The sequence below is a fragment of the Amblyomma maculatum genome, chromosome 2, assembly GCF_055883805.1.
Source record: "Amblyomma maculatum isolate TAMU_Amacu chromosome 2, ASM5588380v1, whole genome shotgun sequence".
Lineage (NCBI taxonomy): Eukaryota > Metazoa > Arthropoda > Arachnida > Ixodida > Ixodidae > Amblyomma > Amblyomma maculatum.
This window is the reverse complement of record NC_139345.1, coordinates 147,327,920-147,345,959: the sequence shown is the minus strand read 5'-3', so window position 1 is coordinate 147,345,959 and position 18,040 is coordinate 147,327,920. Positions and strand designations below refer to the sequence as shown.

Below are 18,040 nucleotides of genomic sequence, written 5' to 3'. Positions count from 1 at the left end.
CGCATAGGGCTCCCAACATGGTCCCTTTTCGACAATTGCAAATCTTTCCTGCATTCCCGGGAAATCACTTAATGGCCGTATGAGTCATGCTCCTTTCTTGTCCTGCACGTCAGCGGACATGTCACTCTGTCGTCTCCTTTGGATAGGAGGCATTCATCACTGGAGGATAGCACTTCTCGACTGGAAGGATGGACAAAAGAAAGAAAGCACTTCCTGCTATTTCCCTCAGGGGGACGTTTCTTTGTGTTTTTCCAGACGTTCTCTTGACAGGGTCAATTTGGCATTTGCAGGTTGTCCACAAAGCAAAACATGCTTACAAAACAGGATTCCTGGAAACAGGCTCACTTAGAGCCATTGGACCATCACCACATATTCACAAAACTTATCCATGCCCACAGGCGAACAATAGAGCGCGCAATTGCGGATGCTTGGTCGTAACAAGGATAAAAAAAAGAAACTAACTCATATTTTGCCCTTTGTATGCTATTAAAGTGCTGCGTGGAGCGACAAGAGGCATCAGCTATCACCGCAGATAAGCCTTGGCAGGCGCCACGGAAACTTAAGCATAAAAAAAGAAACGATAAGAACGCGATTCCAGGGGATGGAAAAGTCAGTTTGCACGGACGCCAGTGAGCGGGCAGACGCGGCGGGCGATGCCTTGCGGAAGTCAGTACTATACTCTGGTCGGGTTTTCTTCAGAACTTGACTGGAGACCCCTGCATTTTGTGAAGCCCTTACCAGAATACAGGGTGTGCGGAGCTTGCGGACTGGTGCGCAAGAGAACTGCATTGCTTCCGTGCACGCACACTCTGTGCGAATCTTGTTACGAGCAGTGCAAACAGTGTGGTGTCCGGGTTTGTCCACTCGACGGCCGCCAGTGTGATGACGAGGACGTCTTCGTGAACGAATTGCCTGCAGTAGATCTTCTCAAGAGAGAGGTAAACGCGGAAAAAGTTTCGAGGCGTTTGATGTTTAGTGTCAACAGTCGCTGACATTCACTCACCACCCTCTGCTGTATTGCTTTGAGCTCGAAAGAAAACACAGCTTGACGACGCCTATTAATCATCCAAGTGTTTCATATTCTTCAGCTATTGGGTCTATACAAACGCCCGAAATATAAACGAAAATTACTTGCGAAGCGCCGTGCTGCGTTCAAGCTAACCGAAGCGTTGAACGAGGTCAAATGGTATAAAAACTTCGGCCCATGACGAGACCATAATGAGCTCTTTAGCGCTCGCAGTAAACGACGGTAAAAGAAGAGGGAGCGTGGTTGGCGTATAATATAGTAAAAGCTTCGATGAACTAATTACAATGCTGTGTACCAAGAAATTAATAATTATAATAATAATTGGTTCACAGGAAGGGAAAGGTGCCATATCTGCCACGCTTGTCACACTATCTGTCACACTCCGATGGAGGCGAAACGAAGAGGCGTCCGTGTGCTGTGCGATGTCAACGCACGTTAATGATCCCCAGGTGGTCGAAATTACTCCATAGCTCTCCACTACAGCTCCTCTTTTCCTCTATCTATTTTAATTTCCACCTTCCTCCCTTCCCTTACGGCGCGGTTCAGGTGACCAAGAAAACGGGCATACTTGTTAATATATGCTGTTTTATGCGTCAGGTATAATTTTTTTTTATCAAATAGATGATATTCTAACATGTTTAATTTTTATTATGAATAGCGTCCCAAATTCCCAATATTCTAGCATGCCTATAATGGCCTTTGCAATGACGTTGTCGACATTGGTAGCGCTCATTTCTAGCAATTTACGCTGTTGTGGTCACCGTCGATACCAACCAGACGCTTACCCTTGTTCACGAGGCTGTTGTTCTGGTCTAGTTGGTGTAACCTAAAAGAAACAGCGCAGACGCCGAAACGCTAAAACGGAACACGACAGCTGTATGGTTGTGCTAACCTGCACTAACTAGCATATTCATCACCGTTATCGATACGCATGTGAGAGATAACGTCCTTGTCTAGCTGCTCTCGATGTAGCCCAGTTATCTGACACGCCGTACAAAGCTTCGACAGAGCGTGCAATCTGATCCCTGTAAGCTTATGCAGGTGGCGTGAAAAGGCCCTACGAAAACGCCTTACAAGTGTTTGCTGTTCTCGCTAGGATATGTGTTAAAGCGGGGTGATCGACACAGCAAGCTTCATTGCAGGTTGCCTTTGTCTGCGCTGTTCTTTTTAGATTACGAATGGTTGTATTTGTTTTATGTGTTGTATTCTTATCCAGAAACTTTGGTAGGCAGACCACTGCACGGACATTGCGCTGACCTGATAACGAGCAGCAGAAAGAGTGAAAAAGCACAGGCCTGTAAAGGCGGAACTGCGAATCCAGAAAACGGCCACACACTGCCAGAAGCTCACACTTTCTGCGTTCGCTTGTAGGTTTCGAGTCGCACTTCTACTTCTAGCGCAAGGGTCCCGCGCCGCACAAAATCAGGTGACGCTCGCATCTCCAGCGTTAATTAAAAATACTAGCTCATGTAACAAGGACACATATATAGAAAAAGACAGGAAGGGCGCTAAACATCAACTGAGGTTTTACAACTACAGAAAGGTACATAAATAATTCGGTGGCGCATGCGCACACTGAGTAATAACAATACAAGCAAAAACTAATCAAAAAGTAGCAAACTGTTCCTGAGGTACATTTCCTCTTTTCTGCGCAAGGCAAGTGAAAGTGTGCTGACAGTTATCACCTTCCATGCTGAAGTGATAGGCCCTACACATATGTGACGGCCTAACCTTGTGTCTCCTCTACCAAGCACACACGTGACATCAAACGCCGGTGCGCACCCGCAACGCATACAATGTCTGCTGAAATGGTCGCCCACAGCCATTAATGATGACGCACCACCTAGCCCAGCTTTATGCTTTTGATCTCCAGTGAATACACCGGCTGTCACAGGACACTCCAAACACGCTTAACGACATTAAGAATAATCCACTGAAGAATTAACTGAAAGCTTCAGATGACGGCAAAATTACATGTACACGGTCGTCCACTTCTACCTTGAACACCGCTCTGCGTGGCCAGTGCTCCGCCGAGCGCCTCTCGCGGGTGCATGGGGAACGAGCGCGCAAGCGCAGTGACAGCTGTAGGTGGGGCCTCCGCTGCGTCGTCTGCTTAAGCGCGCCTTGGCGGATCCGCCGCTTAAGCAGACGACGCAGCGGAGGCCCCACCTACAGCTGTCACTGCGCTTGCGCGCTCGTTCCCCAGGCACCCGCGAGAGGCGCTCCGCGGAGCGCTGGCCACGCAGAGCGGTGTTCAAGGTAGAAGTGGACGACCGTGTACCTGTGACGAACGAAAGAAGAATATAGATGAAAACGGGTAGTTATTTAGGCCGTGAATTGACGGGTGAGCCTAGCCTCTGATTTCAAGACACACTACACTTACATACCACCGTAGTACATTGTGGTCTTCGGTCTAATCTTCCGACACGTAGCCTACTCTCACATTTAAATATTTTCCGGTGCTCAAGTAAACACACTCTAATGAAAAATGTTGCGCGCTTTTCCAATGATTATTAAAAATACACAACCTTTCAGAGAGATTATATACGGATATATCGGCTTGCAAGGGGCACTGCTAAGTGAAAAAAAATTTTGCGTAAACAACTTCCCATTCAAAACTTGTGTTGTACTGAAGACTAAGGTACAACCCGTGTTTACGCGACTCGAGAAGCATACCGTCATCTTTTAATGGCGTTCGTTAAAAAGCTGGCGCAAAATGTGCGGCCCTGAAATTTCTTCTCAGGTAGGGCTCATCGGAGTAGCCTCTGAATGTTTTTTTTCTTCAATAATAATGGGAAAACATATGTCCCATCAGCGCAAAACTCGGGGCACGAAATTCGGATGGCCTCACTACGCCGGTGTAATATATCGCAGCACGTGCAAGAATGCATGTATGATCGTGAATTATAAAACTTAAAGTCCATTGGCCTCAATAATAATCACTGCTCATGACAACAAATCATGAGGACAGGTAGCATGAGGCAGCAGTTTAGAGTACAAGACTTAAGTGGATAGTTTGTTCAGAAATGGCGCTGTCATGCCTCTTATTCATAATCATTACTCATGAATCACTTACTTTGCAGCTATAATGACTCAGCATTTTAAAAAGTAACATACAATGTAAAGTGAAGAGTCTGTACAAATATTGCGCGCAGTCTTGCCTCATGATAGTTTCATATAACTCAGTAATTATGCAACGTTCATAGTCAGCCCTTTATGAAGAATATCAAAAGTCACAGCGTAAAGGTACTGCTTTACGCAAAACTTGGAGATGCGACATTTACATACAAAGCTTTCGTATTTCCATACGTTAGTGGTCTTAAGAAACTGCCGAAGTTGATTCACTTCCACGGAGCAATAGAATTCAGTTCAATTGAGTCGTTCAGTCGTCTCCGACTCTTCGTGACCCTACAGACCATATCACGCCAAGTTGTTCGGTAACCCACTACTTTACCAATATCATACAGATTCAGCTGCAATGCCTCGAAGATGCCACCCAACCATCGCGTTCGCGGCCTACCACTACTTTGGTGTCCCTCGGCCTTTCAATCTTTCGCTTTCTAGTGACTCCTCTCTCCGCATGAGGTGATCGAAGTAGCTGAGTTTAACTTTAAAATTTGAGCTTTCAATGGGCAGTGAGAATTTATGGTTGCCAGTATCGACTAATTTGATCTTCTGCCAATACAAGAAACTCGGAAGTCTCCGCTTGTAGCAGAATTCAAAAAGTGTCGTCTTCGGTGATCAAGCTTCTTCACAGTTTAACTCTCGTACCCGTTCATCACAACTGGAAAACACATAGCACGATTTATCCGGATCTTGCTTGGCAGTGAGATGTCTGTGCTCTTTTCTAGGTGATCGAAGCTTGCCATTGCTCTTTCCCAGAAGCAGACGTCCCCTAATTTCATGACTGCAGTCACCTTCCGAGGTAATCCTGGAGCCCATGAAGAGAAAATCTGTCACGGCTTCCACTTCTTGTCTCTGTATGTTCTAGGACTTGATAGGGCAGTATGCCACGATCTTTGTCTTCTTAATATTTAGTTGAAGACCAAACTTCTCACTTGATTTTTTCATGCGCGTCACGAGTCTCTAGAGTTCCACTTCACTTTCTCAATTAAGGTGGTATCAACCGTATATATACGGTTGCTGATCCGTTTTCCAGCAATCCTCTCTTCAGCTGAAGACTCGTCCAGCCCGGCCTTCCTCATGATGCATTCAGCATATAGGCTAAATAGGCAGAGCGACAGTGTGCAGCCTTGTCTCGCTCCATTCTCAATCGGGAACCAAACAGTAAGAGCGGGTTCAGCTCTGACTGTAGCCTCTTGTCCTTCATACAGGTGCCTCAGGAGATCGATGAGGTGAGTTGGGACTGAAATCTCTTGGAGAGCTTGCCAGAATCTGTCGTGATGTACGCAAGAAAACGTTTTCGCATAATCAGTAATAAAGCAGAAGAAGATTGTTCTATGGAAGTCTTGCTTTTCCATGATTTAACAAAGGTTGGCAATCTGGTCTCTAGTTCCTTTTTCCTTGAGAAACACAGCTTGCATGTCTGGTAGCTTTCTATACTCCTACTGCTGTAGCCTGGCTTGGAAGAGTTTCAGCATCGCTTTGCTGGCATGCGAAATAAGTGCGATCGTGTGGTGGTATCTTAGGCACTACCTTAATATGGAATAGAGAGGTAAACTGACTTACTGCAATCTTGTGGTCGACACTGCAGGATTGCCCAAATTTGCTGACATAGTCTATGCAGAGCTTTAACAGCGTCATCGATATGGTGTTTGAGCAACTCAGCTGGAATGCCATTAATTTCACTAGCGCCAGTAGAATTTGTTGTTTGTTCCTTTTCGGAAGGTTCTTTAAACCCTTTCTCTCATGTAGTTCGGCGTGGAGAAGACCAGGAGGCGTACTTGAAGGTGATGATGGCAGAGCATATATTTACAGAGTGACATATGTACAGACAGTAAAAACGGTAAGTAGAATTGAATTTACAAAACGGACACTCTGCGATACTTTACTCTTCGACCTAACTGGCTAGAGCCTAAGTAGAACAGACGCGTTACATGCCTACGCATGGAGTGCAGCTTAGCAAGGCTGGTTGAGACCCATTCAACTTCATGCTTCAGAATATCTGACTCGAGATCATTGATCACAACGCTATGATGAGTTTGCACATACAGGTTTTTCTTGTACAGTTCTGTTTTCTTGTCATCTCTTCTTTATCTCTGAGGTATCAGTGAGGGCTTTGCTTGTTGGTCCTTTATCATGCTCAGCTTCATTTGATAGCTTTAACTGCCTTAAACAGAGCTCTTGTGCTCCTTAATTGGTTGTTGTCCTCGATTTCGTTTGCACTGTATGCTCAGGAAGACATTCTAATTTCGGTTCGCTATTATCTGAATATTGGCATTTAGATTCTTGTATCGCCGGGGTGGCGCAGGGGTTACGGCGCTCGACTACTGTTCCCAAGGACGCGGGATCGAATCCCGGCCTCGGCGGCAGCTTTTCGATGGAGGCGAAAAGCAAGGCGCCCGTGTGCTGTGCGATGTCAGTGCACGTTAAAGAACCCCAGGTGGTCGAAATTTCCGGAGTCCTCCACTACGGCGTCTCTCATAGCCTGAGTAGCTTTGGGACGTTAAAACCCACAAACCAAACCAAACCTTTCTCTTTTACCCATAACTTTTGCCACCCTGCGCTCCTTGGCTACTTGCAAAGGTCTCTTCAGACAACTACTTTCCTTTCTTGGATCTTTTTTTGCCTTTGATATTGCTTCAATAGCAATCTCTTGTATAATATCACGAACATCAGTACATATCTCTTCAGGCAACCTAAGTTTATATCTTACTCTTCTAAACAGTTTCTCACTTCCACAGCATATTCTATGGAACTCGATCCACATCGTACCTGAACGGCATTCTAGCTTTGTGCGCTTTCTTCAGTCGCAGCTTTAGCAACAAGAAGTTTATGATCGGGGCCGCAATCAGCTCCAGGCTTTGCGTTTAATACTTGTATAGCGCTTCTTCATGTTTGTTGGCAAAAAAAATATAATAATCTGATTCCTGTACCGACCGTTCGGTGAAGTGAAAAAGAGTATTCGTTATTTTGAGATTATTCTCTTGATAAAACTCTATTAGCCTCTGCCCTGCTTCCTTTGGCTCACCAATCTCGAACCTGCCTGTAATTCTGGATATTTCTTCAGTGTTTACTTTAGCATTCCAGATCTCGATAAGAAAAAGGAGATCTGATTTTGGAGTGCGGTCTAGAGGGCATTGCAGGTGAGTATAGAATATCTCAATATCAGCTTCGTCAGCAGCAGTGGTTGGTACATAATCTTGGATAAATTATGTTGAAACGGTGACCTTGGATCCGAAATGAAATCATTCGATCCTTTATAGGGTTGTACATAAGCACGGTTTTACGAACTGTTCTGTTGAGTATGAGAGCGACCCCGTTTCTTCTCCTGGATTCGTGCCCACAATAAAAGACATACTGGTTGCTGGAGTTAAATTCTCCTCTTCCGGTCTACTTGAGCTCGCTGATACCAATATATAAATGTTCAATCTGTCCATTTCTCGTGTGAAGACATTCAATTTAGCTTGCGTCATAGACCTTACATTCCATGTTGCTATGGGATGTCTGCTTGCAACACTGTACTTTCCTGTCGCTGTGAGAGTTATTCATGACTTTGCATTCTTTTGGCTTTAGCCCATCCGCTTCATTCGTCCTGTAACTATTAGGAATCACCCTCTCTTTGTTAATTCCCGGTAGCATGCGGGACGCCGTCCAACCTGGGGGCTAACGTTCGAGCGCCATATTTGTAAAGCTTTGAAGACTGGCCATTGGGTTTTTTGGCAAAAATACTAGAGTGGGTTGCCGTTGTCCTCTCCAGCGGATCGCAATTTGTCTGAACTCTTGCCGTGACCTGCCTGTAATGGGTGACCCTACACAGCATCTCTCACGACCTCCTTGGTTTTCGCAAGCCCATCTGCCACGAAAAGGCAGTGGTCCTTAAATGTCGCTAAAAACACGTAGCTGCGTAATTGCGATTCTAACTGGTGTCCGTACCAAATCGACTTCATAAAATTAAATGTGGAGTATTTTGCTGTAAAAGATGCTAAAAACATTCTTACAATGAACACGCTGGATAAACTGTACGACTTTAGAAATAAAGAAAAGCCTGCATAAAGATACCAGTTTCCATTGGTATGGTAAGAATGTAAAATCAGCTGGTAATTAGAAAACTCATGCTTTATAATAAAATGTTGAGCAAGGACCAATGCCATATAAGCAATCTTCTTACACAGGTAATCAGCTATATGCTTTAAATCGAATGCGTTAAAGAGAGTTTCAAAAACAAATTCATAGTGAGTCATCCAAGTAATGAAAAATACTGTTGTGGTTTATGCACGGCTTGAACTTAGTGATACGAGGAAAGCTTGAGAGCATTCGCGATTTTTTCGTTAATACCGGTTTTAAAGCAGAGTTTTTTCCATATTATATATATACAGGAAGGGAAACGCGCAGTATGTCAGTTTTAATGGACACCTTAACCGCTCTGTAAGGGGAAGGTGGTAGTTCCCGGACGGAAGGAGAGGTCTCATAATAGAGGGCTACGGAGTAACTCGGCAACCTGGGGGCGCTGTGTTGGCGCAGTGGAACTATACCGAAAGTGGAAAAGGCAGATCAGGAAAAAAAGCTTTCTTTAACTCAAGAGGCAGTGCCCTACTTTTGAAGAAGGATCAGGGTGCCTTAGAACGCGCAGCTAGAAGAAAAAATTTAACCATGAAGACGGCACATGTGCAGTATGTAGTAAATCCACAGAAACAATTAACCATGTTATACTCGAATGTGAAGGTATTTATCCGGAAGTCGATGCAGGTACAGTCACTCTTCCTGAAGCCCTGAGGTTTAGAGAAACCAGTGCCAGCAAAAAATGATTGCAAGAGTGGTGGCTTAAAAGTAGAAAAGCAACATAATGTTAGTAATGTAGAAACAAATTCGATAAATGGAATGATGGTATAGTTAACTGATATAAAACAATATTTAAGATATAGAGAAAAAAACGAGCATGACAGCAACTGCTACCACCCAGTTTCAAAGGGGACGCCTCTATAGTTTTCGTTCAATCATTCATTCATTCATGTAGTGTGTTCGATGGCAGCGCCGCCGTTAGGGTAGAAACAACATCGCCTATGCTGACATATTGAAGCCCACGGGATCAGCTCCGCTTAGTATGCGAAATGGCGCGTTCTTGCTTTCTGCGCTTTAGAGTGTTTTGGCTTCAACAGTTATTTTCATCAGTATCGCAGTGCGAGATATTTTACCTGATAGCTAGCTATCTTAACATTTGATTGTCGAAGACGTAATTGTAGGACTTAATTTTAGGGCCCCATGTGGCTTACCTTGAATGATGATGTGCCTCGGTGGGTTTGAAAAACGGGATATTTTAAAGATTCTTTGTCCGGCAGATCCTGCCGCCCTGTGCGGGTGGCAAAATAATCTTATTATTTTCCACTTGGCCTTTTTATTTTTTAAATCCCAAGCTTTGCTGACGGCTTCGCGTCAGCTAGCGACTTGCGGTTGGGTTCGCTTTTGTCGCACGGGTTGCTTCTGTGTGTTGGGCTCCAAGAAACTGATGTCTGTCTGCTTCCTAATATTTCTAAGTGCAAATTCGAGCTGTTCGGCCGAAAGGGGGGGGGGGGGGGGGGAGGGGTGTGCTTTGATGGCAGGAACAATTTCATCTGTTTACAGGCTGCCGCTGGTACACACAACTGATACGTTAGGCTCGGTATACTTACGTTGTCACTGAACCTGCGCTCTCTTTCTCGACGCCCACGAGAAGCGACTGCCCTCGTAGATGACAGAATAAATGAATAAAGATGACTGCAAGTTGTCATTCATTTCATAGTTTCATGCCCCCCCCCCCCCCCCCCCCCCCCCCCCAATAACATAAATGATGAGCAAGTCAGAGGGACATACATGTTGGTATGAAAATTGGCGTGCAGCCGTAATAGATAACAAATGAAAGCAGAGCGTAAAGAGAAATGCAAGCTTCTAAATATGTGAACAGACTATGAGAAATAAAATTAGTTGTGGTTTAGCTCTGGTTAACCTTAGTTGAATTACGAAAGCAACGGCGGAAGCTTCTTTTGCCTGCTACATTATTTCCCTGTCACGCCCTACCAGTGTAAGGTGCTACATTATTGGGGACACTTAAGCTCATCCTTCTTAGGGCATGACCTGAGAGCGTAATCCACCAGCCTACATGTAAAGTCACGCTTCACAAGAATGCAAACGGTTGTGGCAGGCTGATTCTGATATCGCCCTCCCATACGAAAAGAGCAACCCGAGTTGGCAGCTCCCGTCCGTGGAATAGGGATAATGTGAAATCAAATATCATGGCAGGTTTATTTTTTTATGAGGAGACCACCTCTTCCCGGCGTGACTGCGCCTCTTCACGACCTCGTCACGACCTCTTCACGGCCTTTTCACGGCATAGCTGCGGCCACCCGCTCTCGGAGTATTGTTTTCGCAATAAAATAATTGATGTGCGCAGCGTGAGGTATCCTTTGCAACGAACATTAAAACAGGGCATGAAATAGAGGTAAACCACAATATAAGCGAGCAAGAAAGAGTGGTTAAAAGCTGATGTGTATAGTGCGGTATAACAGTTAAAGCAAGACACTCAACGAAAAATTGACACCAGTCAGTCTTGCTGCCGTAACCGTCGTTCGAATCATCAGGCTCGCTTAGCCAGCCCCTGCAGCTACAGATGAGGAGGAGTTGCTGCCGTCCTCGCCAGAAGGACTATATTTGGAAGGCAGTCTCACAAGAAGCTTACTCACCTACTGTTGAGCTCAATGAATAAAAAAAAAACTTGTTATTGCTTCCGAATCACTAGAAATCGCGGAAACACACTCCAGCATAGTTATTACGTCTAAAGTCAACCGCATGGCCAATATGCTATAAACTTCAACAGGCGGCGTCCATCCTGTCGGTTTCTCTCGAACTCGCCGTCTTCAAAGTGGCACTAAGGAAAGATAAAACGCAAAATATGATTACTGGCGCTGATTTAGATTCATATACACAAATATCCCGAATAAAAGTATTCAGTTATTCATTGTGCTTAAAAGAAAGGTTTGATAAAAATTTTGCTGTACATTACCGAGCCTCGTACATTTTCAAGCCGTGGGCAGGCTACGACGGATGCTGATCCATAACACCCAGGAAATACTTGACTACCATAATGTGTATTGGCTATATGTTTATATGTGGCACATAATGTTTTAATACTTATCTCCTTCAAAGAATAGGAACCATAGTCGGGGATGAAAGCTGCAACTATCGGGTTCCGAACAGCCTACTGAAAATGCACCCGCAAGCATAACATCGGCTACATAGCTTGCGAATAGTACGGTGCGGATATATACAGATATAAAAAATACCAGCTAGGAGTCCTGACATGAGAGCTGTGAGATATGTACTTACATTTCAGAAAACGAAATCCGCAAGCACATCAAGGAGGACCAATACAACAGCCGCACTCTCGAGACGAAACACCGCGTGCGATCAGTCGCAAATAACGAGCACTTATCCTTTGTTTTATCTGTTTTCGATTAACATGGAACCCAAAGCTGTGTAAACAGAGCTGACGTGAACTTCTCGGCATAAGAAACATCAGCGCTGCTTATGGAAATATAAAACAGGGGTTCGAAATTATGATTCTTTGGAAGTGTACAGCATTCTGCGACTAAAAGTAATCTTTGCTTGGCTCCACAATCAGCTATAGGACATTACGCGCGAATAAAAATGTTCAAAACGAAAAGCGCCTATGCTTTCGCCCGTACGTTTTCGCGTACATATATGTTAGTTACGTAGCAGCGGCGTACTGCGTATACTGTGTTTAATGCAAAATATAGGTCGACAAGAGTAAACTTTCTTGCAACTTACCTCGCCGATATATGAGCTGCCAGTTGTTTTCCGTTCATCCCGCATTACTTGGGCTTCCCACTTCGTTCTTCCCTTTCAATGTCGAAGAAAGCAAAAACAACGTACTCCTTTACGGGTTCACCAGGCGCACATCGGCACACAAAAGCTCGTATGTCATGCGGTTTAAAATGTACATCGAGTAGAACCACCGGCGAGAGGACCCCAGGCCACAATGCTTACAATAACGCAAGATGAGCTGCTTGGACCAAGCAACTGTGACCGCTTCCAGCGCTCGCCGTGATTCAAAATGGTGTCGCAGCACGAAAGAAGCGGCGTGGGGCTGGTCAGAGGATATATCACCACCCTGAACGGTGGTGCTGACATCGAGGTAACCTGTGCCGAGGCATGTAGGGTATACAGGGAATATATAGGGAATAAGGAGACTCCTCACATGCGTGCACGCAGTGACGGCGGTATGATACGACAGTGAGATGATAGATTTATGGAAACAGCTGGAGACTCCTTCACTACAACCAGCAGATATACCGCGAGTGAATGCGTCCCAGGCCTGCTTCGTCGGTGATGACCAATGAGCTAACACTCTTGCACTTCAACGTCTATCAGGCGGTGGCGGCCATATTTTGCATGTCGAAGAAACGCGATGATGAGTATATAACTTGTTCGCTATTAGCTGGTAAGACAAACCATATCTTTGCGCGGGGTTCTCATTCCATCGTAAGCACACCTAGATGCTATAGCGCGAGTATGATCGATTGAATCCTCGAGTCACGTGTGCACTGTCGGGGGTACTGCAAAATCATCATGTGCAATGTAAGAAAAACGATGTATTTACAGTACAGCTAGTTAGTTTTATCTATACATGAATGGTTTGGTTAGGTATATGGGGTTTAACGTCCCAAAGTGAATCAATTTCTTCCAGACGAAGTAGTGGAGGGCTTCGGAAATTCCGACCTGCTGGGGCCTTTGAGTTGCACTGACATCGCACAGCACAGGAGCGCCTAGGTTTCCGCCTCCATCTCAAAGAGAACACTTAGGCCAGGATTCCATCCCGTATCCTTGGGCAAAGGAGTCGAGTGCCCTAACCGCTGCTCCACCGCGGCAAGGGTCTATAAATGTTTTTATTGCGCTTTTTAGTTCTGTCTGTACATGCATATGTCACTGATTTGTAGGGAATGATTGCTTGAACTAGACTTGAAAAACGAATCGTTATATAAAAATGGCAATAAATAAGCTTATCTTTAAGCTTCAAGCAATAATACACATTTGTGTATTGAAAAGTTCTCATTTTCACTTGCAGATTCTTCCACTAACTGGAAATACGTTAACCTTCAGAAAAGAAAAAAAGGCGTGCCAAATTTTCTGCAATCGTTTATGTTTAGCTGTATCTTGTCACAGCCGATTGTGTTGCTGCTCCGACCATAAAAGTCTGCGTTTATGAGAGCTTCCAATGATAATATTTGGTTAATGAAATAGAAAAGAACCCGGTTAGTGGCTCATATCAGCGAAATGTAATGATGGTTTTTAAACTTTTACATGTATTGCCTTTTCAGGTCAAGTGTTGGAACCAAGACAAAGGGTGCAGGGTGGTCGGGCCAGTATCACACATCGCCAAGCACTTTCAATGTGAATGCGTACGTCATTCAATTTGCTGCCCTCAGTGTTCTGCCATGGTCCTTTGCAGCAATGTATTTGAGCACTTAAGATCAAACGTTTGCAATAAAGCGAAGATTGATACATATGAAGGGGATTCGCAGCCAAGCTACAGGGATGAGGCGGTACTTCCTGCTGCTTTCAGGGAATCGTTAGAGGGGCAGGCCTACAAAATAAAAGCGCTTTTGGAGAGTTTGCTTGTATCCAGTGGCACGAATGGTGACCGACTGAACGAAGTTGTTCACGGAGTAAACAGCTTCAAAGAATTACTGAGACAAGAACTCCCGCAGGCTGTAAACAGGTTTACCGGAACTGCTATAGGAGAAGAGTACAGCGCTACAAGACAGCAAAGTAGTGCTGAAAAAAACTGTTTCCATAAAATTTCCGCTTTAGGAGAAAGAACAGAGCAACGTTTGATTGCAATCAGCGATACTCTGCAAACTCTTTCGAATATTATGCAACGCCTGAAACAATTTCAGGAAGATGAGTTGGAGAAAACAGCAAGAAAGAGCCTAGAAAAGTTGTCCCAGATTGCTGGTGACGTCATGGAGGCTAATGAGCAATTGAAAGAAAGCAAAAGCGCTGTACATATTATCAAGGAGTTACTAGAACACACCGAACAGCGGGCATCAGTGAATGATTTTGTTGTGGCAGGCGTCAAGTCAATCCGAGAAAAAACGCTTCAGACGGGCAAGATTGTGCACTATGTCGATAGCGTATATCTACGCGGCTATTGCATTTCACCTGGGATATTTTTCAGGCAGTGCGGTGAAACTGTAAGACTGCATGCATGCTTTCAACTGCACAAGGGTCAGCAAGACGACACTATTGCGTGGCCCTTTGTGCAAACAGTCAACATGCATATTGGTCATCCGAACGGAAGAGCTGAAATCCTGCTAAAAACCCGCACTACTGGTAGACTTCCCGCATGTCGCAAGCCGGAGGCATCAAGCGGGGAACAGTCATGGAGCACTGCTATTTCCATTAACCTTGACGATTTGGTCAATGATGGCTTCGTGGAAGATGACAAGCTGAGGGCAAAGTTTGAGCTGATGCCGTGACTTGCGCTCGAGTGAGTAACAGCCGAAACTGTTTCATTGCATTCAATCGCGTGTTCTTGGCATGAGGAATCTACTCAATAGAATTTGGGTTATACGTTATGGTTCATGTATTCTAATGGGCGCCTGTTATCATTCCTGTAAATGATTGAATGCAGTCGCGGTTTTTGTTTATAATTCGATTTCACCAGGTTCACTGTTCTATTACGCTGGGTGGAAATATTGGAAATAAAGGTTTGATATAGACATTAAGCCTTGTTGTGATCTCTAAACCGGTTTCATGTCCATAATGTGTGTGAGAAAAGGTAATAATTTCTCGCGCTCTACGTAATATTTCGTACGTAGTTACCACTATGGTTCCCCTCAGCAAGCACAAAGTGAGACCTCAGAATAAGACAGTACCGACTTTACGCGATGGAAAATTGGAGTTACCCGAATGAATCGAAACTATAGAATTAATTTGTGCACAAGTGATCCTTTCGACATGTGTGCGCCGCCTCTGATCTACCTAATCAGAGGACCCTGACCTGGTGCACTGTTAGGTGTGCTGTTTTAGTCGGTAACTGTGGTCTCTTTCGCTTGAAGAAAGGACAAAATGTTTGCGATTTAAGCACCCATTTTTCTGTGTATGTGTTGGACGATCTCTATTGGCCTTGAGATCGAGCAGAGTCGCCACCTTGCGGCTCAGCGGCGAAACCTACTCAGTGTGGATGCGTTTTCGCGTCGCGTGCCAGCCCGCAGTGATTTAAAGGCGCATGTGGCGTGTACAGGAGTGTTTTTGTTTGCTTTGCGGTTCCTGTGAGATTTTACTTACCTATATGCCTCTTGCAAAATAAATATGAACAGTCTATAACCCCACGCTTCATTAAAAAAAAATATACTTGTCCGTATCGAGCATGTCATTCTTGGATAAGGACATCATCCATCGCGGTCTTCGGCGCTTGAGATCCTTTGACATGCAATGTCTCAAACGAAGTGGTACTGTCGTTACCGCCGTGTCAAAGCAAAACAGGTCGTTGCCGTCAATAAAAGTTAATGCAAACGCTCAGAAATTGCATATTCCCGTTTCTGTTTGGAATACCGCAGCTACTGTAACATATGCCACCGCAGACTGCTTCATATAGCAGAATGCAGTTTGAACAGACCACTCTATGCCTACTATGCCTTCTGTATTCACGCTAGAGTTGTGTGAGTGCTTTTTCTTTTTTTTTTTTTTTTTGCTTTTAAACATCTTTCGCGGTGTCTCAATGGTAAGGGCGCTGGACTGCTGGTTTCGAGAACGGGGGATTCAATCACAACCGTTTCGAAAGGCGCTCTTCTGCTGTGGGATTTGACTGCACAATAAACAATCCCACGTGGTAAATGTGGTGTTAATAATGAAAACAAAAAACGGCACCGAAACCAGCATCTGTAATCATCCGTCATAGCCGATGCCGCTTTCATGCGTTAAACCCGGGCCAATATGCATTTCTTTTCTTTTTTTGTTGTTGTTGAAGGCTTCTGTGCATGCGTAAATGTTTTAGTGAGCACATTTTGCTTTAGAGAAATGCTCGAATGTTTGAGAAACATATTACCTGCACCTAATTGTTACCCTAAATATTACATAATACACCTAGATTAATCTACTTTATTGGTAGCCTATTATAATCATTATAATACCTTTTCGTCCAAGTGCTGTCTTCCGAGCAAACGCGTCGTTTCTGACAAGGGGAGTAAAACAGCTTCATGCGGGCTTAAATATCAGTGTTTAGTTCGGGAATAAATACATTTTTATAGTCGCATGATAAGAAGACTTCCATTTCTTTCTGAATAGTTTTATATCCGGCATCTGTTTTGGAAGCATCCCTAATATTTTACTTCGCATAAGATTTAGTCACTGCTAAATAATTAGTGATAGAGAAATTTTCAGCCTGTAAAATTGCTTCTCAGAAAATGACAGTGCCCATGCGCAGTTTATAACGATGTCTTCGCAGCGAGTAATTCGTAGTTTGCACTTTAACGTTACTGAAAATTAATCGCTGATTATTGTAAATTCTGTCAAGTGTGTAAAAGTTTTCTCACACGGTGAAATTTATTGGCATTGCAAAACAAAATAATTACACTACCAATTTACCGTTATATATTAACATCATACATACCAGAAATCCCTTATACTTTCCTCGGTTTCAGGAAATCATTTACAGCTAGTGACGCATGCAGTAATACACTATCACATTCTATGACAGTGGCAGCAAAAAGCATCTCGGTAAATTCAATCTACTCAGCGCTGTATACGTGAACAATAAGCATTCCTGTGCGGCGAGGTTTCCTGTATAGTGTCGGCGTGATCTCATTTTTGTGGAATACTTATGCGTGGTTGTCTGGGGCCCGAGTTGATGTGCACTCAGTCTAAAGCAGCTCGCCATGCAGTGCGCTGCCAGTGCTACATTTAACCTGCTTAATCCTCGAGTCAAGTACGATATAATGAACCAGGCTTTCTCGATTCAATCTAAAGTATTGCAGGTATCTGCGTGGTCTTGACACTAAATTCGCCGGTTTCACTCGCATGAGACACGCGCAAACTGTTTAAAAGTCGATAAGAAAAACAAAGCTGTCATTAGGCAGGCCCAAGCATTAGGCGCGTGAGCGCGGTACAGCGCACGAAACGTGCAAAGTAAATCTGGAAGTCTGGTGGTTGCGTGCTTTGTTTTCCTAAAATCCGCTCTTCTTTTGCTGCATTGGCGAAATCCTTGGATCTTTTTCTGCAATATTGCAGAAATAAAATCGCCAACAAACCCGCCGTAAACTAGGAAGCAGACCTACGCAGCGCGCGTTTCTGCGAGCGCCGCCGGCTGCCGATCCACACTACCGGAGTGACGGTGGCGCCACCTCTAGGTCGATCTCGCGGCTAATAGCCTCCTCTGAACAGGCAAATAAAATTTCGGAGTGCTCAGGAGAGCGACATCGCGTGCGGAAGGAAACTTGGTGCCATAAAAAGCGCTACTTTTCCCTGCAGTTGAATGGCGGTAAGAAATCAAGAGGAGGAAGTTTCTAGACAGGGAGAGAAAAAGCATGTATATTCACGGGTTCGCAGGATAGGGCGAATAAAATAGAAGCACCCATCGGCGCTTCTATTCAACAGATCATCCAACACACGCATAATGAAGTGAAGTGGAGTCTGTAACTTATCTTTCTGGTTTAATAGTTTCACATTTTTTTGCAATCACACTACTAACATACTCCCAGAAATTTCAACGATGTCTGCCGGGAGACAATGAATCATCATCCGGACTTCTTAAAGAGTGATCTCAGCCATGGATGCGTCGGGGACCCTTTGTGAACGGCTGGAAGGGATGGCAGACCCCTCGCAGCGACGAGGTGGGGA

At 44.5% G+C, this 18,040-nt stretch overlaps 1 protein-coding gene across 1 annotated transcript; it reads left to right on the top strand.

Annotated features, from left to right (window-relative positions):
• The first annotated feature begins 587 nt into the window (after positions 1-587).
• LOC146200131 (uncharacterized) lies at positions 588-15,108 on the top strand. The gene is made up of 2 exons (XM_084595376.1): positions 588-938; positions 13,519-15,108. Exons 1-2 carry the CDS (start codon positions 654-656, stop codon positions 14,677-14,679), a joined length of 1,446 nt encoding a protein of 481 aa, XP_084451502.1. The 5' UTR covers positions 588-653; the 3' UTR covers positions 14,680-15,108.
• Positions 15,109-18,040: the final 2,932 nt, after the last annotated feature.